We start from the raw sequence: 24269 nt of genomic DNA, 5'->3' as shown, positions 1-24269 counted from the left end.
TCTCTGACAATTCTTTAGTTTTCCCTTGACTTTCAAGATTTTGACACACTAACCATGATCATTTGGTTATGCTGGTGTCTATTGGGTCTCTCCACTGTAAAAAGTTACTATTTTTCTCTTTGTGACAGATAAGTATCTTGCGGGGAGATGCTGAAACTATGCAAATATCCTTTTTTTTTTTTTGCTCAATCTTTTGCCCACTGATTTTAGCACCCATCTTACTTGTAACAAGAACTGTAGTGTTTGCATGGTGGTGGTTTTACAGTTTCCTAATTCCTTGTGCATTCATTGGAATTCTTCTGTGTAGAAGAGATATCCTTTCTTCCTCATTTATTTTTATCAGTATTAATCCCTGTATTTGTTTTAGTCTATGGGTTATAATTCAATATGGTCACATTTGTTTTATTGCTCAAACTGATCTAGGTTTGGCCTTTAGAAGCTCCATCAGGTTGACTCCTGTGTCCTTTCAACATGCCCTCATCTGTTTCCATGCATGTCTTTGGTTACTGGTACCAAAAGGTGTTCCAGGCTCATTTTGTATTTTCCGTGCCCCAGTTGTGGAAAACTACTTCTTCGAAGGAATCTTGGCTCCTTTTATTGGAGAATAGTATTTAGAAACCAAGTCCTGGGTCCTAGGTGAATAGTATTCTGTTTTAAGTAGTAGGGCTTTGAAACAAGTCTCGGGTCTGGCAGTGTAAGTCACGCTCTGCTCTTAACTACTGTATTGGCTATTCTTGATCCTCTGCACTTCCATATAAATTTCATGAGGTAGTCAGTCTCCACAAAAAAATCTGTTGGATTATTAACTGAGGTTGTATATAGAATTTATAGATCAGCTATGGAAAAACTGACATCTTTGGAAGACAGTTTCCAACCTATGAACATAATATATTCCTCTATTTATAAGATCTTCTTTAATTTCTCTCTACACAATTTCTATGAAGAACACTTATAATTTTCCATATTTCTGATTACAACATCCTGGAAGTTGTGAAGTGGTTATCTCGTAATGGTTTTAATTTGCATTTCCTTAATGACCAAGGATGTTGATCTTTCTATGTACTTGTTGGCTATTCGTATATCTTCTTTGGGGGAAATAGTTATTTATTTAAGTCCTTTGTCTTTTTAAAAATTCAGTTGTCTTTTTGTCGACGAATTGTAAAAATTTTCAAAAAATATATTGCTTATTAAAGTCTTATCAGATATATGAATTGGAGGGGCGCCTGGGTGGCTCAGTCAATTAAGTATCTGCCTTCCATTCATGATTCCAGGACCCTGGGATCAAGCCCCACACTGGGCTTCCTGCTTAGTGGGGTACCTGCTTCTCCCTCTTTTGCTCCCCTGTTTGTGCTCACTCTCTGTCAAATAAATAAATACATAAATAAATAAAATATTTTAAAAAGACATATGAATTGGAAATATTTTTCTCTTCTGTCGGTTATCTTTTTACTTTTCTTTTTTTTTTTTTTTACTTCTTTTTTTTTTAATTAAAGATTTGAGAGAGAGAATGTGCTAGAATTGGGGCAGAGGAAGAGAATCTCAAGTAGACTCCATGCTGAGCAGAATCGATATGGGGCTCATGACCCTGAATTCATGACCTGAGCTGAAATCAAGAGTCAGACACGACTGAACCACCCAGGTGCTCCCTTCATTTTTACTTGCTTGATAACATTATTTGATGTATGAATGTTTTTAATATTTGTAAATCTTATCTATTTTTCTTTTGTTGCTTGTGCTTTTGATGTCAAATCTAAGTCATTGCCAATCTGAGGTCATTAGGACTTACCTGTTTTCTTTTTTTAAAGATTTAATTTGTTTATTCATGAGAGACACACAAAGAGAGGCAGAGACAAAGGCAGAGGGAGAAGTAGGCTTCCTGCAAGGAGCGTGATGAAGGACTCCATCCCAGGACCCTGGGATCACGACCTGAGCCAAAGGCAGATGCTCAACCACTGAGCCACCCAGGTGCTCCAGGACTTACCTATTTTCTTCCAAGAGTTTTATAGTTTTAGCTCTAATATTTAGGTCGTTGATCTATTTTTGAGTTGATTTATTTTAAAAGATTTTATTTATTTATTCATGAGAGAGAGAGAGGCAGAGACACAGGCAGAGGGAGAAGCAGGCTCCCTGCAGGGAGACTGATGTGGGACTCGATCCCGGGCCTCCAGGATCACATCCTGAGCTGAAGGCAGACGCTCAACGGCTGAGCCACCCAGGCGTCCCTGAGTTGATTTTTATATAGGATGTGAGGTAGGAGTTCAGCTTCATTCTTTTGCATGTATTACTCAGTTGTCCCATCATTTGTTAAAGAGACTATTCTTTCCCCATGACAAAAGTTAATTTGCCATAGCTGTTGGGTTTATTTCTGGACTCTCAAATCCATTTCATTTTTTTAAATGTCTATTCTTATGCCAGTACCATAATGTTTTGATCACTATAGCTTTGTAGTAAGTTTTGAAATTGAAAAGCGTGAGTCTTCCTCTTTTCTCTTTTTCAATACTGTTTTGGCTATTCAGGGGCCACTGCAGTTCCTAACCAATTGAGGGTCAGTTCTATTTCCATATAAAAGGCTACTGGAATTTTGAGAGGAAGTATACTGGATCTGTAGGTTGCCTAGAGAAGTACTGCCATCTTAATAATATTAAGTTTTCTAATCCATGAACATATAGAACACTTTCCATTTATTTAAGTCTTTAATTTTTTTTTCAGCAGTGTTTTGTAGTTTTCAATGTACAAGTCTCGTTCTTCCTTGGTTAATTTTATTCCTAGGAATTTTATTCTTTTGGATGCTATTGTAAATGGGATTGTTTCTTTTATTTTCTTTTCAGATCATTCCTTGGTGTATAGAAACACAACTGATTTTTGTGTGTTGATTTTGTACTGTGAAAGTTTGCTTAATATGTTAGGTCTAGTTTTTTTGGTGTGTGGGTTCTATGGGATTTGGAATACTAAATAGAATCATGTTATCTACAAAAAGAGATAGTTCCTTCTTCCTTCTTTCCTAGGCCTTCTATTTCTTTTTCTTGCCTAACTACTCTAGCCAGAACTCCTAGTACAATGCTGAATAGCAGTGGTGAAAACAGGCATCTTTGTCTTATTACTGCTCTTACGGGGAAAGCTTTCAGTCTTTCACCATTGAGTAAGATGTTAGTTGTTGGTTTTCGTAAATGCTATTTCTTGTGTCAGTTTGATGTATTATATTCTTTCTAGGAAAAAGTCCAATTCAACTAAAAATTCAAAATTATTGGCATAAAGTTGTTCATAATATCCATTTTGATAATATCTGTAGGATTTGTATACAGTCCTCTTTTTCATTTACTTTTTTAAATATTTTATTTTATTATTTTATTTTTTTAAAGGTTTTATTTATTTATTCATGAGAGAGAGAGAGAGAGAGAGAGAGAGAGAGAGGCAGAGACATAGGCAGAGGGAGAAGCAGGGTCCATGCAGGAAGCCTGACCGCTGAGTCACCCAGGGATCCCCTAAAGATTTTATTTTTAAGTAATCTCTATTTTCTATGATGGGACTGAACTCACAACTCTGAGATCAAGAGTCACACACTTTACTGACTGAGCCAGCCAGGGGCCCCTTATTTCTGATACTAGTAATTTAGGTTTTTTCTCCTCTTTTTCCTGAACAATCTTTCTGGAGATTCATTAATTTTGTTAATCTTTCCAAAGAATCAGCTTTTGGCTTCAATGATTTTATTATACATTTGTTTTCTAGTCCACTGATTTCTGTACTTTTTAAATTTTCTTCCTCTACTTTCCTTTGGATTTAATTGTTTTTTTACAGCTCTATTAAAGGAAAACATGTAATTGGTTTTCAGTCTTTGTGTAATATATAATTTTTAAAAAGATTTTATTCATTTATTCATGAGAGACACACAGAGAGAGGCAGAGATACAGGCAGATACTCCCACTGGGAGCCTGATGTGGAACTCTATCCCAGGACCCTGGGATCACAATCTAAGCCAAAGGCAGACACTCAACTACTGAGCCACCCAGGTGCCCCTGTGTAATATATAATTTTAAAACTAAAATTTCTCTTAATTAGGTCAAATTTATTAATCATGTAGTTCAAATCATCTATAATCCTTACTGCTTTTTTTTTTTTTTTGGTCTGCTTATTTTCCAAGAAAAGCATGCAGTACATTTTTATGTAAAGGAATAAAATGAATCCCATCAGAGTTCATTAAAATGAGGCTTGATCTGTATTTATTTTGCTTATTTGACTCTTTTAATTGGATCTACATATTTTTCCAAAGCATCATTACTTCTAGTCACAGCATGGGCCAATTTGTGCTCACCTTTTTCTTTAATCCATAGTTTATCATTTATCCCTTCTAGGAAATCCTACTTAAATTAACTTCACCGTTCTGATCATTCCTTTACTCCAAGTCCCATTAATTACCTAATATTTATGTTGTATTTGCTATGCATCTAACACCTATCTTTTTGCTATTCCTTCCAGGGAACATACTAATAATAGAGGTTGTGACTTTTTTGGTGAAGGAGGCGAGAATGGGGAATAATATTTTTTTCTTATGTAGTTTGTTATCCAGTATTTAAAAGAAAAGCAAAATAGGTGCTGTCTTCACTAAAAAATTCCAGGTTCAAAATTAAAACAAAGAAACCAGTTTTAGAATATCCCCAATATGCAAATCTGTCTTGTAAGAGTGATTATGAAATTCTGAAATGGTTATTTTGAAATGAAGCCTGATAAAAATAATTTTTTAAGGTTAAGAGCACATGCTCTGGGGTCAGACCCAAATTGGTCTGAGTTTCAGCTTTAACCAACTTTTATGTGTGTGATTGTAAGATAATTATTTAACTTCTGTAAAATAAAGATAATAAAATTACCTGGTTCAACTGCAATGCAGAGCACAGGGTCTAAAGCACAGTAAGTGCTGAATAAATATCGATTTCTAAAGAAGTATCTAAGAGGGTGTGATTAACAATGCTGAATGCTGGTGAAAATGATAAAACCATGTAGGTTATGGCCACAATAAATCTGTGGTCATCACTCTCAGCTTAGACTCTCCACATTGTCCTCTGATTCCACCTATTCACACTCAGTATCTCAGGCTTCCATGTAGTAGTCATTCAAACACTTGCCACTGTCTTCAAGCTTTATCCTACCACCTCCTTCCATGACATTTTCAACTACTTTAGAGTGAAGGGAAGAGTCTATCAGATACGCAAGCTCTGGCTCCCAGCCCCACATACTTCCAAGTCCTTGACTTAATATGGTTTGACTTAGCATTTTTCGACTTTTAGATGGTACAAAAGTCCTATGTATTCCGTAAAAACCTTACTTAGAATTTTGATCTTTTTCCAGGTTAGCAATATGCTGTCTGATGCTCTCTTGGGATGCTGGGCAGTGGTAGCAGTCGCAGTTCCCAGTCAGCCACACAATCATGAGGGTAAACAAGCCATTTGTTTACAACCATTCTGTGCATATACAACCTTTTTCAGTTTTCCCTTTCAGTACAGTATTCAATAAATTACATGAGATATTCAATACTTTATTATAAAATAGGCTTTGTGTTAGATGATTTTGCCTAATTGTAAGCTACCTTAAGTGTTCTGAGCATGTTTAAGGTAGGCTAGGCTAAGTTATAGTATTCAGTAGGTTAGATATACTAAATGCATTTTTGACTTATGATATTCTCAATTTATCACGAGTTTATTGGGATGTAATCCCATCATAAGCTGAGGAAGACCTGTACACATATATCGTCTACTACAATTATTTTCATCTCTGTCTTAAGAAGGTACTCTCCTGCTCAGACCTAATACCACTATAACTTTTATGTGGGTCTCTTCTCACCTCCATGGTTCATTCCTTCTCACAAATCCTCCACAACTAGCTCATTCTCCTTAATATTATATCTATTTACAAATATGCCCAAATCTCTTAAAACAAAGACCAAAATACTCCCTTGATTCTACAGCATACCACACCCCTACACTACCCAACCTCATCTTTTCTCAGCCAAGATTCCTCAGAGAGGAGGTCATATTTCTTGTATTCATTTTCACCTGCTGGTCAGGCTTTGCCCCATTACAGCCCACCTTTCATCACCCCTATATCCATGCTACTGAAACTTTTCAAACTAAAATTATAGATGCAAACCTAATTATCAAATGTAATGGGAACTTTTCAATTCTTCTTACTGGACATCCCTGGGAGCAGTTGACATAACTGATTCAATCCACTGAAACCCTAATTGTGGGGTACCTGTTTCATAATTTTCTTCCTATCTTCTGCTGTCCCCTCTGAGTCTCTTCTTTGGGCTCCTCTTAAATATCAACGTTTCCCTAGGATTCTGTCCTGGAGCCATTTTATTTCACTATACACATTCTCTCTAGGACTCTCCTGACCTCAACCTCAACCTCATTACATGACCCCCTATTTCCAGACCAGACTTCTTATAAGCTAGAGACCTATTTATCCAACTGTATACTAAATATTTTGACTGTTACACAGAAAACTCAGTCCTCTCATATCTAAAATGGAATTTATCATCTTTCCACCCCAAACTTTCCTATCCATTTTTTATCTCTAGACTGCTACCCAGCTCCCTAAACCAGAAGTCCAGGAAAAATTCTAAGCACATCTTTTCCTGTCCATCATTAAAATCTGGTCACCAGGGCAGCCCTGGTGGTGCAGCGGTTTGGCGCCGCCTGCAGCCTGGGGTTTGATCCTGGAGACCCGGGATGGAGTCCCACACATCGGGCTTCCTGTATGGAGCCTGCTTCTCCCTCTGCCTGTGTCTCTGCCTCTCTCTCACTCTCTCTGAATGAATAAATAAATAAATCTTTAAAAAAAAAATCTGGTCACCAAATTCTGTTCATTTTCACCTCCCAAATATTACAACCATCCATAACACTCTCTCTAGCTCTATTGTCATTATCTTGATTCAAGACCTTATAATTTCTATTAGGTAACTCATAGCCTTCCCCCTAATTTTAGTTTATATTTTTATCAAAATTACATATGCACAAATTTTTTTCATATGCACAAATTTCAAAGTCATATATAGTTCTACAAAATTAGTAACAAAAAAATCAGCCCTCTATCCTTTCTTTTATTTATTTATTTTTTAATATTTTATTTATTTATTTGAGAGAGAGAGAGAACACAAGCAAGTACGAGGGGCAGAGGGAGAGGGAGAAGCAGACTCCTTGCTGAGCAGGGAGCCCGATGCAGGGCTCAATCCCAGGACCCTGGAATCATGACCCCAGTGAAAGGCAGATGCTTAACCAACTGAGCCACCCAGGTGTCCCTGCCCTATCTCTTTATTATTTATTTATTTATTTATTTATTTATTTATTTTTAAAGATTTTATTTATTTATTCATAGACACAGAGAGAGAGAGGCAGAGAGGCAGAGACACAGGCAGAGGGAGAAGCGGGCTCCACGCAGGGAGCCCGATGTGGGACTCGATCCTGGGTCTCCAGGATCACACACCCCAGGCTGCAGGCGGCGCCAAACCGCTGCGCCACCTGGGCTGCCCTGCCCTATCTCTGTTAGCTCACTATTTTGATGTTTATTTCTGTTTCTAAATACCTTTCTTGTGTTGTTTCTTGATTTTTTTACTTTTATGCATATCTAATAACTTCCTACTAGGGACACCATTCTTTGATTTACCCAACAGACATTTATTAAGTACCAAAGGCACTGCACTGTTTGGGATACAGTAAACAGAATAGACAAATATTTACTGGGGCAGAGAAATAGATAACAGACTATTACATGATTCATTATAAAATAGTATCATTGCTAGGAAGTTAAGATGCCCTCCTTTTGTGTTTTCGTAATGATCTATTCATAACCCTATCATAGGCAGCAGATTCTATTATACAGTATTGTGTAAGATTGTGGTTGGTGGTGGGTGTCTTGTTCAGACCTAATTCCTGTGTTCCTCCTAAGGTTCTGATGAATCTGGTGTGTCTAGAGGGATCTCTGCCTAAGAACAGAAGAGCCCCCCTTGGAAAGGTGCTAGAGAGCTTAAGTTATGTTAAAAAATGGGCTAGGATCATTTTAAAGGAGCTGAATTTATGAATTTCCAAATTAATTGCAAATGACTTGTTAAATCCAAATTTAACATAGGAAAGGTTAAAAGTTAACAAACTGGGATCATCAGAAAGGAAAAGTTCCTTACATCATGATTTAATTTTCAAAATGGTACCACTGACTTGTAAATGAAGTTTAGAAATGTTTGAACATGACTTGTTCCTCTGATAAGGCAAGACAATTTTATTTTGGTGTTGCAGATCCCTATTTACTTGCTCTGTTAGCTAAATAATAAAGCATACAGAAAGGATGAAAAGAAGTATACTGATAATGTATGAAAACAAATGTTATCAATTTTTCCTTTCTCTTTACCTATTTGCCTGATTATTAAAAGGAATACAATGAAGTAAAATGGTGTTTCACAACTGATTTCTTAAAAAATTTACTCAGAATCACAATAGGTATATTAGTGTTTTTCTTAAAACAAGAAGATTAAAGGCTTAATTAAATCTTTGACATAGTAATAAAAACTATATTATGAGCTAGTTTAGAATATTTTATATATATAAAACCCTTTTTTTGGGGATCCCTGGATGGTTCAGCGGTTTAGCACCTGCCTTTGGCCCAGTAGTAATCTTGGGGTCCTGGGATCGGGTCCCTCGTCGGGCTCCTGAGATGGAGCCTACTTCTCCTTCTGCCTGTGTCTCTGCCCCACCCCATGTCTATCATGAATAAATAAATAAATTAAAAAAAATAAAACCCTTTCTTTAATGAATCTTTAAAAATATTTTGTTACATTTTTGTGATTTTTATCTTCTTTTAAAATATAATTTGGTTTCAAATATTAAATTCACAGATTTCTTAGTTAAAAACCACTATTTGTAGGGCAATTACCAAAAAATTTAATAGGTCTGAGAAAAGGAACAAAAAGAATCAGCAGTCCTGTGCTTTCTTCCTCACAGAAAATATTTTAAGACTGTGAGGTCCTATTTTTGCTATGGCTAATTCCCTAATTTTAAAAAAATGCTGAATATTTACATAGCATTTATCAAACTTTTTTTTTGTTTTGTTGTTGTTTTTTTAATAAATTTATTTTTTATTGGTGTTCAATTTACCAACATACAGAATAACACCCAGTGCTCATCCCATCAAGTGCCCCCCTCAGTGCTCGTCACCCATTCACCCCCACCCCCCACCCTCCTCCCCTTCCACCACCCCTAGTTCGTTTTCTAGAGTTAGGAGTCTTTTTGTTCTGTCTCCCTTTCTGATATTTCCCATACATTTCTTCTCCCTTCCCTTATATTCCCTTTCACTATTATTTATATTCCCCAAATGAATGAGAACATATAATGTTTGTCCTTCTCCGATTGACTTACTTCACTCAGCATAATACCCTCCAGTTCCATCCACGTTGAAGCAAATGGTGGGTATTTGTCATTTCTAATGGCTGAGTAATATTCCATTGTATACATAAAACACATCTTCTTTATCCATTCATCTTTCGATGGACACCAAGGCTCCTTCCATAGCTTGGCTATTGTGGACATTGCTGCTATAAACATTGGGGTGTAGGTGTCCTGGCGTTTCATTGCATCTGTATCTTTGGGGTAAATCCCCAACAGTGCAATTGCAGGGTCGTAGGGCAGGTCTATTTTTAACACTTTGAGGAACCTCCACACAGTTTTCCAGAGTGGCTGCACCAGTTCACATTCCCACCAACAGTGTAAGAGGGTTCTCTTTTCTCCGCATCCTCTTTGTTTTATTTTTTAAAGATTTTATGTATTTATTTGAGAGAGAGAGTGGACAAGCAGGGGGAGCAGCAGAGGGAGAGAGAGAAGCAAGTTCTCCTGCTGAGTAGGTAGCCTGGTGCAGGGCTTGATCCCAGGACCCTGGGATCATGACCTGAGCCAAAGGCAGATGCTTAACTGACTGAGCTACCCAGGCACCCCTATCAAACTTTTTTTTTTACAAGATTTTATTTATTTAGTTGAGAGAGTAAGCGAGAGATAGAGAGCGCGTGCACGTGCACAAGCCAGGGGAGAATCAGAGAGAGAGAGAAGCAGACTTCCCACTGAGCAGGGAGCCAGATGTGGGGCTTGATTCCAGGACCTTAGGATCATGATCTGAGTTGAAGGCAGACGTTTAACAGACTGAGCTACCCAGGTCCCTATCAACTACTATTAAAGAAATGCTGGAAAAAAGAAATTTCTAGAAATAGATTTTTAAAAAAGCTTTTCCTTATTAAAATCCTATAATTATATTAAAGTGTTTATTACTCTGAGACCTAAAAATCATAACCATCCAGCATACCTGTGAAAAAGAAGTGATTACAGTTTGTGAGAGCTTCAGAAAAGATTCACTTTCTATGAAGAACATACATTCACTTGTCAGAATATCAGAAATACACACTAAATTCATTTGAATTTGTCCATCAGTAAGTGGTCACTGGTGGCAACAATTAATTATTGCTAAAAGATATGTGATGATAGTATTTACCTTAACCATAATCACATACCGTGTGAACACTAAAAATTGTTAGAGGTATAGTTGTTTAATAAAACCCAGCTTTCTAGTTTTTACTCATAAAACTTTCAACAATACAGTACAATCAAAACAATATGAATTTTTATAGTCTGAGTTTTTGCTTTGAAAATCAGACCCAATTTAAAACTCAAAAAGAGGAAGATGTTTGCTTAAACAATTATGAGTAAGTCAACTGTGAATCTTTACTGGCCAAATCTATTACTCCTTCAAGTGAGGTTCTATCCTTTATCAATTTTCTGTACATGTGTCATGTAGAATATTTAATGTTTTATATAGAAAATCAATCACCTGAACACCTGACCAAAAGAGCTTAAAATTTTAAGAGACCACGAGAACCTGTTCAAAGGCTTAGATCATGTCTTGGACATTGTTTTCTGATCCCTAATGATTTTACCTAACAATGATGCAACACCTTCCTTGAAAAGACATCATGAAGGGACACACCTGGGTGGCTCAGCAGTTGAGCATCTGCCTTTGGCTCAGGGAGTGATCCTGGAGTTCCAGGATCAAGTCCTGAATCAGGCTCCCTACATGGAGCCTGCTTCTCCCTCTGCCTGTGTCTCTGCCTCTCTCTCTGTGTCTCTAATGAATAAATAAATAAAATCTTAAAAAAAAAGAAAGAAAAGATACTAAATCTCTGTGAATGTAGATTAAATCTTGGGAACAGACAATCTCATAAGTGTACCTGGACCAGGTGTTAATATGTTAGAAAAATAAATGAGGACAATTTTCTTCTATAGAGTAAAACATTTAATCAGCAAATAGGATTGAAGACTTCATAAAGGTGTTTTAACTGATCAGTAAGTAACTCACAGAGGTTAAAATGTTAAGCAGCCTTAATTTTAGAAAATTTGCTAATTATTGGGGTACCTGGCTGGCTTACCCAGAGGAGCGTGTGGCTCTTGATCCTGCGGTCATGAGTTTGAGCCTCACACTGGGTGTAGAGATTGCTTAAATAAATAAACGAATTGGGGATCCCTGGGTGGCACAGCGGTTTGGCGCCTGCCTTTGGCCCAGGGCGCGATCCTGGAGACCCCGGATCGAATCCCACATCGGGCTCCTGGTGCATGGAGCCTGCTTCTCCCTCTGCCTATGTCTCTGACTCTCTCTCTCTCTCTGTGACTATCATAAATAAATAAAATTAAAAAAAAAATAAATAAACGAATTAAAAAAGAATTTGCACTTATATAATTTTTTAACATAAGGGCAGATAGCTGATTTATAATTGGTTGTTTAACATATATTGAAGTAACATAGAATGAAAATTGATTACCTAATCAAGTAGCAACAGAAGAGTAAACTAAGGATGAAGACAAATATTGCAGTGCCAAAGACCACAATATATATGTTGAGAGGCAGATTCTGGAATCCAATATTAGGCATCCTGAAGTTGTAATGTGGGAAATCCGAGCTCATGGATGAACTGTGGGGGAAGAAAAGAATGGAAAAAAATTAGGTTGTTAAGACTAAGAACCAAGATAGCATTATCTTTGTAGACAAAGGCAACAATTTCATTAAGACTTGACCCCCCCCCAAAAAAAGACTTGACCCCATCTGAAACAAATATTATAAAGAGGTAATATTCTTTCCATTCATCCATTTACCATGCCACAAATATTTACTGAATACTTACTATGTATCTGGCACTATTCTAGAAGCTTGAGAGCCTACCTAAAAAACCTTTACAAGTTATATTCATTCATAAAAAGATATTTCACTGAAACAATGCCAGGCATCATCAAACATATGAAAAAGTTCAACCTGAAAGTACCCTACATCCCCCAAAACAGAACAAGTCTTAAGATTTTATTTTATTTATTTATTTAAAGATTATTTATTTATTTCTTCATGATAGACAGGGGGTGGGGGGCAGAGACACAGGCAGAGAGAGAAGCAGGCTCCACGCAGGAAGCCCCATGCGGGACTCTATCCTGGGACTCCAAGAACACACCCTGGGCCAAAGACAGGCGCTCAATTGCTGAGCTACCCAGGGATCCCAAGTCTGAAGATTTTAAAAGCTCTGTAACCTTTAAAACAGTAATTTTAGGGGTGCCTGGGTGGCTCAGTTGGGTCAGTTGGCATCTAACTTCAGCTTAGGTCATGATCTCGGGGTCCTGGGATCGAGTACCATGTTGGACTTCATGCTTAGCAGCTTAGCAGGGAATCTGCTTGTCCCTCTCCCTCTGCCCCTACTTCCTGCTTGTGGACTCTCTCTCTCATATAAATAAATAAAATATTTTTTAAAAAGTAACAATATTAATAATGGTAAAATATTAGAAACAACGGATATCTCACAAGGAGGTAAAGATTAATTATGTTGAATCAATGTTATAGTACCATGAGGTCATGAACATGTTTCTGTAAATTTTACTGTCAAGGGAAATATAAAGATATGTGGGTGGGTTGCCTGAGTGTATGAAAAAGGAAATTTTATGTATCTGAGTAAAAAAGCACTTGCAGGGCAGTCCGGGTGGCTCAGCAGTTTAGCGCCGCCTTCAGCTCAGGGTCTAATCCTGGAGACCCGGGATCAAGTCCCACATCAGGCTTCCTGCATGGAGCCTGCTTCTCCCTCTGCCTGTGTCTCTGTCTCTCTCTCTCTGTGTCTGTCTCTCATGAATAAATAAATACAATCTTTAAAAAAAAAAAAAAACACTTGCAGAAAATGGCTAAAGGTTCTAAACTAAATATTACCCATTACTTATGTTTGGAAGTTCTCAGAGAAGAGTTTCCATGGGATGCAGTTGTCCTTTGCAGCTGCTGACTTCTTAGTATAAGTTATTAGAAGCTGGAAATTAATAAGTAAAAGTAGTAAGGTGCGGGGCACCTGTGTGGCTTGGTTAAGTATTTGGCTCTTGATTTTGACTCAAGTCATAATCTTGGGGCCATGGGATTGAGCTCTGAGTCAGGTTCTGCACTCAGTGGGTAGTCTGCTAGAGATTCTCTCCCTCTCCCTACTCAAGTGCTCTTTCTCTCTCTCTCAAATAAATAAATAAATCTTAAAAAAAAAGATATGTGGGAAAAATTGAGCAGGCTATATAGATTGTATATAAAATATGATCCCAATTTTGGAAAAGGCTGAACATACTGGTTGGTATGTGTGTGTATGGCAGAAAAAAGCCAACGTGTCAAAATGTTAACAGTGGCTTGTGGTTTAGTCATTTTGATTTTTTTTTTCCTTTTTTTTTTTAAGCTCCCTTTATTAAGTTAGGCCCTGTTCTAAACATTTTATTACTGGCTTTATTTTATCTTCACAAAATACCTCTATATATAGGTACCATATCTCCCATTTTGTAGATAAGGCCACCAAAGCTTAGAGAGTTTTGGTCACATACTCATGACTGACCAAGTATGTACAGGAGCCATGCCTTCTCCAACTCCAAAGCCAGTGCACCCACAGCCTATATATATACTCTATGGTCTTTCTCATGTGCTGTTTTTATAATCAGAAAATAGTAAATATTGTTTAAATGTTAAAAACGGGGCTATTTCTATTAATTTGTTTGGTGATATTTACAGATCACCACACAATTCAAATTCCATGAATGGAAAGGACAATTGCCTCCCATGGAAACTCTTCTCTGAGAACTTTCAAACAGAAGTTGTGGGTAATATTTAGTTTAGAGCCTTTAGCCATTTTCTGCAAGTGTTTTTTCACTCAGATAAAACTCTAAGAGTTAGGACAAAATACAAAGGTTTTAGTCTGTTTGTGTGTGTTTATGCACATTTTGGCAGGGACAAGAGGAGGGGTGACATTGAGTAAAAGAACATAAAAGAAGCCCTAACAAAGATCAAGTCTCTGGTGAGGATTTCACCAAATCCTCCTTTCTCAGGGAGCTCCTCTGCACACACTGTCAACCTTTGTGTCAAGTGGCCTGCCAACCTGATCCCCAGAGGCAGGAACTGGCAACTTATTCTGGCTAAAGGCAGCCATCAACATAGGCCAGTAAGGAGTGTGTCAGTGGTGTGAGAATGTTGCCCTTCAGGAGTCCTTACACTGGGTGGCACCACCAACAAACTTGAGGAATTCTGAACAGGTACACAGACAAGCAGAGTATTATTATAGGTAGGGGTGTCATTAGAGGGAAGAGACATCTACCTCCGTACTCCTGAGACCTGGATGTTGAGACTTTCTTTTGAGTTCTCTCTTCTTGGCAGGGCCTTACAACCTATTAGGGGTAGGGCTGGCAGAGGATATGCTGATGCAAAATACATTTTAGGAATTTTCTCCATTTCTTTTGATAAATGAAATTGCTTAGATACAACCGAAATGTTGGTCCAAAAGTCTAAATAGTTGGTATATTATTCTAAGATGTTAATCCTAGTCTAGTGACATTTTAGTTTTATAATATTTTCATCATAATATCTTTTCAGCAATGAGTATTAATAATCTTTTAAAATAAGGTCATCTTTAAAAAGAGAGCCACTATTGGAATGCCTGGGTGACTCAGTTGTTTAAGCAGCTGACTCTTCATTTCAGCTCAGGTCATGATCTTAGGGTCAGGAGATTGAGCCCCATGTTGGGCTCCATGCTTAGCAAGGAGTCTGCTTGAGATTCTCTCACTGTCCCTTTGCTACTCCCCCCCCCACTTAGTCACTTTCTAAAATAAATGAATAAACCTTTAAAAATATAAAATAAAGAGAGCCACCATTAACATCCTAGTAATAAGCATACTTTGTTATATAAGTATTACAAATGTAAAAATTATTTAGGAACTGCTCCTGTGGAAGTAAAGAAGAAAAACAGAACATACAGTGTACTGCTGGATCTTACTTGGCATTTCTGACTTCATTCACATAAAAACCTTTTACTTCCTTATGAAATCTCTAGTCTTAGCCTAAATTTTAAATCATCTAATCAGGTTATTTAAAAAAAGTAAAGAAAGAGATGGGAAGATCTGAATATTTTATGGGCAATGGGATTTCACATCGATATACAAAAGGGACAGAGTACAAGATTTGGCTGCATAGAAGACCTGAGTTAAACATAACGCACCACAGCCAGAAAGGCTACAGCAGTGTTTCTTTTCTTTTTTTTTTTTAATATTTATTTATTTATTATTTATGATAGAGAGAGAGAGAGAGAGAGGCAGAGACACAAGAGGAAGGAGAAGCAGGCTCCATGCCAGGAGCCTGACACGGGACTCGATCCCGGGACTCGATCCCTGGACTCCAGGATCGTGCCCTGGGCCAAAGGCAGGCGCTAAACCACTGAGCCACCCAGGGACCCCCTATAGCAGTGTTTCTTGAAGTGTGTTTAGAAGCCACATTCTTCCTAGGTAGGCCAGTTACTATTCCCTGGACAATACCACATCATCATCTTCCCAGTAGTTAGCATTCTACTTTTGCTTTAAAAATGCTCAGAAAGGGATCCCTGGGTGGCGCAGCGGTTTGGCGCCTGCCTTTGGCCCAGGGCGCGATCCTGGAGACCCGGGATCGAATCCCACGTCGGGCTCCCGGTGCATGGAGCCTGCTTCTCCCTCTGCCTGTGTCTCTGCCTCTCTCTCTCTCTGTGACTATCATAAATAAATAAAAATTTTTTAAAAAATTGTAAAATACAGTGATCTAATTATTGGTGTCTCTTTTTCTGAGCTTTTTTTTTTATGATAGTCACACAGAGAGAGAGAGGCAGAGACACAGGCAGAGGGAGAAGCAGGCTCCATGCACCGGGAGCCGGATGTGGGATTCGATCCCGGGTCTCCAGGATCGCGCCCTGGGCCAAAGGCAGGCGCCAAACCGCTGCGCCACCCAGGGATCCCTGTATTTTACAATTTATGGTTCACAAACTATTAAACAAAAACCCCACATACTTGTGTCTTATAACACAAAAGTCCTCAGGAAAAATTATTTTAGGCTTTCAAAACCTTTTTTTTTTTTTTAAAAAAAAAAAAGGAGACATAATTTACATTTAAAAAAGCACCCATATTGTGTGTACAGGTCAGAGTTTGGACAAATGAACACACCACACCCATGTTAATCACAACCCTAATCAAGGCATAAAACATTTCCATTTACCTGGAAAGCTCCCTTGTAGCCTTTTGCAGTTAATCACCACTTCCAATCACTGATCTGATTTTTATCGTTACAGATTAATTTTCCTTATTCTAGAATTTCAGAGCTAAATGGAATCACAGAGTATGTACTCTTTAACATTCAGTATCTGGTTACTCAGTAGGTCCTTGAAAGACCCTTTAAAAAATAAAATATTTACTTTTTTTTAAAGAGAGCAAGTGATGGGGATCCCTGGGTGGTGCAGTGGTTTGGCGCCTGCCTTTGGCCCAGCACGCGATCCTGGAGACCCGGGATCGAGTCCCACATCGGGCTCCCGGTGCATGGAGCCTGCTTCTCCCTCTGCCTGTGTCTCTGCCTCTCTCTCTCTCTCTCTCTCTCTCTGTGACTATCATAAATAAAAAAAAAAAAAAGAAATTAAAAAAAAAAGAGAGCAAGTGATATAGTGAGTTGGGGGAAGGGGAGGGAGAGAGGGAGAGAGAAAGAAGCTGGAGCAGACTCCATACTGAGTGTGGAACCTGACATGGGGCCTGATCTCATTACCCTGTGATCACGACTTGAGCTGAAAGTAAGAGTCAGACACTCAACCAACTGAGCCACCTGGGCACCCCTGAAAGACTCTTAACAAATAGTTATAGAAAATACTTCACATTATATTCCCAGTTTGCTCTAATTATCATATTATCTATAGTTATGGTCTCTTAAAGGTCATTAACTTCATCTTTGAATATATCAATGTTATGGTTTAATCCCTTGATATTTCTTTTTATACAAAATTCCTGTTATCCATTTTTTTGTTATTGATTTCGTGGAAGAAATTTTTACTGTGACCTTCTGAGGTCAGCATTACCTTGATTCCAAAACCAGACAAAGACCTCACTAAAAAGGAGAATTACATAGCAGTATCCCTGATGAACATGGATGTAAAAATTCTCAGGATACTAGCAAATTGAATCCAACAATACATTAAAAGAATTATTCACCACGATCCAGTGGGATTTATTCCTGGGCTGCAAGGGTGGTTCAATATTCACAAATCAACCAATGTGACACACCACATTAATAAAAGAAAGGATAAGAACCATATGATTGTTTTAATAGATACAGAAAAAGCATTGGAAAAAGTACAGCATCCATTCTTGATAAAAACCCTCAAGAAAGTAGGGATAGATGGAACATACCTTAACATCATAAAGACCATATATGAAAGACCTACAGCTAATATCATTCTCAATCGGAAAAACAGAGCCTTTCCTCTATGGTCAGGAACAAGATGATAATGTCCACTCTCACCATTAGTATTTAACATAGTACTGAAAGTCTTAGCCTCAGCAATCAGACAACAAAAAGAAAGAAAAAGCAAGGAAGAAGTCAAACTTTCACTATTTGCAGACAACATGATACTTTATATAAAAAACCTGAAACACTCTACCAAAAATTTGCTAGAACTGATACCAGTTCTAGAATTCAGCAAAGTCACAGTATATAAAATCAACATACAGACATCTGTTGCATTTCTGTACACCAATCATGAAAAGACAGAAAAAGATATCAAGGAATCAATCTCATTTACAACTGCACCAAAAACCACAAGATACCTAGGAATAAACCTAACCAAAGAGGTAAAAGATCTATACTCTGAAAACTATAGAACATTTATAAAAGAAATAAAAGAGGACACAAAGAAATGGAAAAACATGCCATGCTCATGGATTGGAAGAACAATTTTGAAATGTCTATACTACCCAAAGCACTCTACACTTTTAGTGCAATTCCTATCAAACTATCACCAGCATTTTTCACAGAGCTAGAACAAACAATCCTAAAATTTGTATGGAACCACAAAAGACCCTGAACACTTGAAGCAATCCTGAAAAAGAAAATCAAGGAGGCATTATGATTCCTTTTTTTTTTTTTTTTTTAAAGATCTTTTTATTTGTTTATTCATGAGAGACAGACACAGAGAGAGAGAGACAGAGAGGGGTGGGGTGCAGAGACACAGGCAGAGGGAGAAGCAGGTTCCATGCAGGGAGCTTGACGTGGACTCCATCTCCGGTCTCCAGGATCACGCTCTGGGCTGAAGGTGGCGCTAAACCGCTGAGCCACCCAGGCTGTCCGGCATTACAATTCCTGATTTCAAACTGTATTACAGGGATCCCTGGGTGGCGCAGCGGTTTGGCGCCTGCCTTTGGCTCAGGGAGCGATCCTGGAGACCCGGGATCGAATCCCACGTCGGGCTCCCGGTGCATGGAGCCTGCTTCTCCCTCTGCCTGTGTCTCTGCCTCTCTCTCTCTCACTGTGTGCCTATCATAAATAAAATAAAATTAAAAAAAAAACTGTATTACAAAGCTGTAGTCATACAAGATGGTTTGGTACTGGTACAAAAACAGACACATAGATCAATGGAAAATAGAGAACCCAGGAATGGATCCACAACTATATAGTCAACTAATCTTTGACACAGCAGGAAAGAATAGCTAAAGGAAAAAGGACAATCTCTTCAACAAATGGTGTTGGGAAAACTGGACAGCAACATGCAGAAGAATGAAACTAGACCACTTTCTTACACCATACACAAAAACAAATTCAAAATGGATGAAAGGGGCAGCCCGGGTGGCTCAGTGGTTTAGCTCTGCCTTCAGCCCAGTGCGTGATCCTGGAGACCCGGGATGGAGTCCCACATCGAGCTCCCTGCATGGAGCCTGCTTCTCCCTCTGCCTGTGTCTCTGCCTCTCTCTCTCTCTGTGTGTTTCTCATGAATAAATAAATAAAATCTTTAAAAAAATGGATGAAAGGGATCCCTGGGTGGCGCAGCGGTTTGGCGCCTGCCTTTGGCCCAGGGCGCGATCCTGGAGACCCGGGATCGAATCCCACGTCGGGCTCCCAGTGCATGGAGCCTGCTTCTCCCTCTGCCTGTGTCTCTGCCTCTCTCTCTCTGTGTGACTATCATAAATAAATAAAAATTAAAAAAAAAAAAATGGATGAAAGACCTAAATGAGAGACAGGAACCCATCAAAATACTAGAAGAGAAAACAGGTAGTAACCTCTTTGACCTCAGCAGCAGTAGCAGCAACTTCTTACTAGACACGTCTCCTGAGGCAAGGGAAACAAAAGCAAAAAGGAACTACTGGGATTTCATCAAGATAAAAGCTTCTGCACAAGGAAGGAAACCATCAACAAAACTAAACGGCAGCCTACGAATGGGAGAAGATATTTGCAAATGACATATCTGATAAATAGTATCTAAAATCTATAAAGAACTCATCAAACTGAACACCCCTAAAACAAATAATCCAGTTAACAGATGGGCAGAAGACATATAGATGTCTAACAGACACATGAAACAACAGATGTTGGTAAGGATGTGGAGAAAGGGGAACCCTCTTGCACTATTTGTGGGAAAATCAAACGGGGGCAGCCACTCTTGAAAACTGTACAAAGCTTCCTCAAAAAGTTAAAAATAGAACTACCCTATGACACAGCAATTGCACTACTAGGTATTTACCCAAAGGATACAAAAATACAGATCGAAGGGGTACATGCACCCTGATGCTTATACCAGCATTATCAACAACAGTCAAATTATGGAGAGTCCAAATGTCCATCAACTGATGAAAGGGTAAAGAAGAGTGGTATATGTACACAGTGGAATATTACTTGGGAATCAGAATGAAATCTGTGGTTGACTTCAAGTTTCATACCATTGTGGTCTGAAAATATGCTTGGTATGATCTTGATCTTTCTGATCTTGTTGAGGGCTGATTTGCAACCCAGTATGTGATCTATTCTGGAGAATGCTCCATGTGTATGCATAAAGAATGTACATTCTGCTGCTTTAGGATGAAATGTTCTGAATATATCTGTTAAGTCCATCTGGTCCAGTATGTTATTCAAAGCCATTGTTTTCCTTGTTCATTTTCTGCTTAGATTATCTGTCCATTGCTGTAAGTGAGGTGTTAAAATCCTCTACTATTATTGTATTATTATCAATGAGTTGTTTGTTATTAATTGATATATATATATAATTGATATCTATCTATCTATCTACCTACCTACCTACCTACCTACCTATCTATCTATTTGGGTGTTCCCACACTAGGGGCATAAATATTTACAATTTGTTAGATTTTCTTGTTGGATAGATCCCTTGATTATAATATAGTGCCCTTTTTCATCTCTTGTTACAGAATTGTTTTAAAATCTAGTTTGTCTGATATAAGTATGGTGTTCTAACTTTCTTTTGTTGTCCACTAGCATGATGTAGATGGTTCTGCACCACCTCACTTTCAATCTGCAGATGTCTTGGGTGTAAAATGAGTTTCTTGTAAGCAGCATATCAATGGGTCTTTTCTTTTTTTTATTCATTCTGATATGCTGTGTCTTTTGATTGAAGCATTGAATCCATTTACATTCAGAGTGATTATTGAAAGATATTTTAGTGCCATTGTGTTACCTGTAAAGTTGGTGTTTCTGGTGATGTTCTTTGTTCCTTTCTAGTCTGTTGCTTTTGGTCTTTTTTTCCCCCAGAGTCCCCCTAAATATTTCTTGCAGGGCTGGTTTAGTGATCACGAACTCCTTTAGTTTTGCTTGTCTTGGAAATTATCACTCCTTTTATTCTAAATGACAGCCTTGCTGGATAAAGTATTCTTGGCTGCGTATTTTTCCCATTCAGCCCAGTGAATATATTTTGCCAATCCCCTCTGGCCTGCCAAATTCTGTAGACAGGGCTGTTGCGACTATGTGTCTATCCTTGTAGGTTAAGAACTTTTTTTCCCTTGCTGCCTTCAGGATTCTTTCCTTGTGTGTGTATTTTGTGAATTTTGACTATGAAATGCCTTGGCAATGTCTGGCTTTTGTTTAATTTAATGGGAGTTCTCTGTGCTTTTTGGATTTTGCTATCTGTGTCCTTTCCCAGATTAGGGAAGTTTTCAGCTGTAATTTGCTCAAATAAACATGCCCCTTTTTCTCTCTTTGCATCTTCTGGGACTCCCATGAAATGAATGTTATTACATTTTAATACGTCACTGAGTTCCCTAAGTCCAACTTCGTGATCCATTATCTTTCTTTCCCTCTTCTTTTCAGCTTCATTATTTTCCATAATTTTATCTGCTCCTATGCCTGGTAACAGTGCAGCATGTTGGGACCACTCCTTCTTGTGACCCATGGGATCCTCAGTCCGTGCTGTCTGCTCCCACATCTCTACCCTCCTTCCCCACTGAAGCACCTTTAAGCCAGGCATGACCTTGGTGGTGGACTTCTAAAACTGCTTATGATACCTGTGGTAGTTTCCATAAGCAGAGCTCCATCCCCTCCACAGCACCTGCAGTTCTTATCTCCCCCAAATTAATTCTCCACAGCTCCAACCTTCCACAATTTTACTTGTAGACTTGCAGATTTGTCCTCTCACTCTCTTTTTTGAATAAAACAATTTTCCCTGATATTTTATTGACATAATTGTAGATTCATAGGTAGTTGTAAAAAATAACAGATCTTCCTTTTTTTTTTTTTTTTAAAGATTTTATTTATTTATTCATGAGAGACACAGGGAGAGAGGCAGAGACACAGGCAGAGGTAGAAGCAGGCTCCATGTAGGGAGCTCGACATGGGACTCGATCCCAGGTCTCCAGGATCACGCCCTGGGCTGAAGGCAGTGCTAAACCGCTGAGCCCCCCCAGGCTGCCCCTGCTGAGCCACCTGGGCTGCCCAGATCTTTCTTATATTTTGCCAAGTTTCCCACAGTGCTAACATTTAATTGTTTAAATTCACAACTAGGGATGCCTAGGTGGCTCAGTGGCTGAGCGTCTGCCTTCTGTCAGGGCATGATCCTGGGGTCCAGGATAGAGTCCTGCATGGGGCTCCTTGCAGGGAGCCTGCTTCTCCCTCTGCCTATGTCTCTGCCTCTCTCTCTCTATCTCTCTGTGTCTCATGAATAAATAAATAAATCTTTAAAAGAAAAATAAAAAATAAAATCACAACTATATTGGGGCAGCTGGGTGGCTCAGTTGGTTAAGCATGTGCTTTTAGCCCAGGTCATGATCTCAGGATCCTAGGATTGAGTCCCTCATTGGGCTCCCTGCTCAGCAGGGGGTCTACTTCTTCCTCTCCCTCTGCCCCTTCCCCCTGATCATGCTCTTTTTCTCTCAAATAAATAAAATCTTATAAATACAATAAATAGGTGTGATTTTTTTTAAAAAAGATTTTATTTATTCATGAGAGACACAGAGAGAGAGGAATTGGTATTTTTTAAGACCAAAGCAGATGCCAAAGCAGATAAGGATAGTGTCTCATGAATATAAACACAAAAATTCTCAACAAAATTTAGCAAGTAGAATTCATCAACATAAAAAGAATTTTACACTAGGACTAAGTGGAGCTTATTTCATGGATGTAAAGCTGGCTTAATATTTTTTAAAAGTCAATTTAATCACCATATTAATAGCTTAAGAATTTAAAAATCACATGACCATGATAATTGATGCAAAAAAACGCATCTGACAAAATTCAACATCCACCCAATATAAAAACTCCTAGAAATATAGGAATAGAAGGGAACTTCATCAACTTGATAAAAAGCATCTACACAAAAAAACAAAAAAAAACTAAACAAAAAAAATCAAACAACACAATATGTTTGTTAAAATGTAGCGAACCACAAATTGGATGTATAATTTGCATGACTAGGAGAGAAGAAAATGAAGCAAAGAAAACTGGATCATTTTAGTAAAATCTAAAATGGATAAAAAGGGAAGGGAGTAGGCATAAGAAAGCAAATTAAAGAAATATAAAATAAAATGGTAGGCAGTTAATTATGAGGGTATTAAATGGTTTAAATCTCCTTATTAAAAGACTAAGACTACATAAAAACAATAATCAGCTATATGCTACTTATAAGAAAACACTGAAAACAATTCTAAGAATCTTCTAAATGAGGGTGGCAATAAGAAAATGAGTAAAAATACTGCAGGTAAATATTGTAGGAGTACCAATTTCAGACAAGTAGAAATGAAGGCAGAAAAAGGTTACAAGGAACAATGATGTCTTATAGTGATTTAAAAAATTAGAGCTGTATATGTAACCAAATAAGATATAACAGAAATGGGGCACCTGGGTGGCTCAGCTGGTTGAGCATCCGACACTCGATTTTAGCTCAGGCTCATGGGTGGGTAGTGAGATCTCATGGGTGGTGAGATCAAGCCCCATATTGAGCCCTGTGTTCAGTAGGGAGTCTGCTTGAAGATTCTCTCCCTCTGTCCTTGCACTTGTGCACTCTTTCTCTTTTTCAAATAAATAAATAAATAAATAAATAAATAAATAAATAAATAAATCTTAAATAAAAAAGATAACAAACACAAACCTTTACACAGCATCAAAATACAGAAGCAAACATTATTAGAAACACACTAAGAATTTGGTAAAAACACGGGAGCCTAAAAAGAGAGAGAGAATATAAAAATATCATTAACAAATAATATACATTTAGAACTTTGTGTCTTACAGGAAAACACATTCTTTTCAAATGACTCTGGAATATCTATGTTTAGATAAATTGATTGTTTATGTTATAAGGAACATTTAAAAGGGTAGAAACAGATCACATTCTGTGCTCATAATGAAAAATTAACTCAACAAAAGGTAAACAAAAGAAAACTAACTACTTGGAAATTCAAAAAATAATCTTTGAAATGATGTGGGTTCAA

The 24269-nt window shown here is 38.0% G+C and overlaps 1 protein-coding gene across 4 annotated transcripts in view; it reads right to left on the bottom strand.

The window, feature by feature from the left end:
- RNF24 (ring finger protein 24) overlaps positions 1-24269 on the bottom strand; it is an 82025-nt gene that overhangs the window by 25248 nt on the left and 32508 nt on the right. For all 4 annotated transcript variants that reach the window (XR_012018364.1, XM_072800208.1, XM_072800207.1 and 1 more), the window contains one exon: positions 11840-11989. Coding sequence is in view for 3 of the 4 variants with exons in the window: in XM_072800208.1 (XP_072656309.1) it covers positions 11840-11982 (143 nt within the window). In the remaining variant the exon portion in view is untranslated. The remainder of the gene's footprint in view (positions 1-11839; positions 11990-24269) is intronic.

This window comes from Canis lupus, chromosome 26 (assembly GCF_048164855.1).
Source record: "Canis lupus baileyi chromosome 26, mCanLup2.hap1, whole genome shotgun sequence".
Classification (NCBI taxonomy): Eukaryota; Metazoa; Chordata; class Mammalia; order Carnivora; family Canidae; genus Canis; species Canis lupus.
Note: the sequence above shows the minus strand (reverse complement) of the source record. Positions and strands in the feature narration are given on the sequence as shown.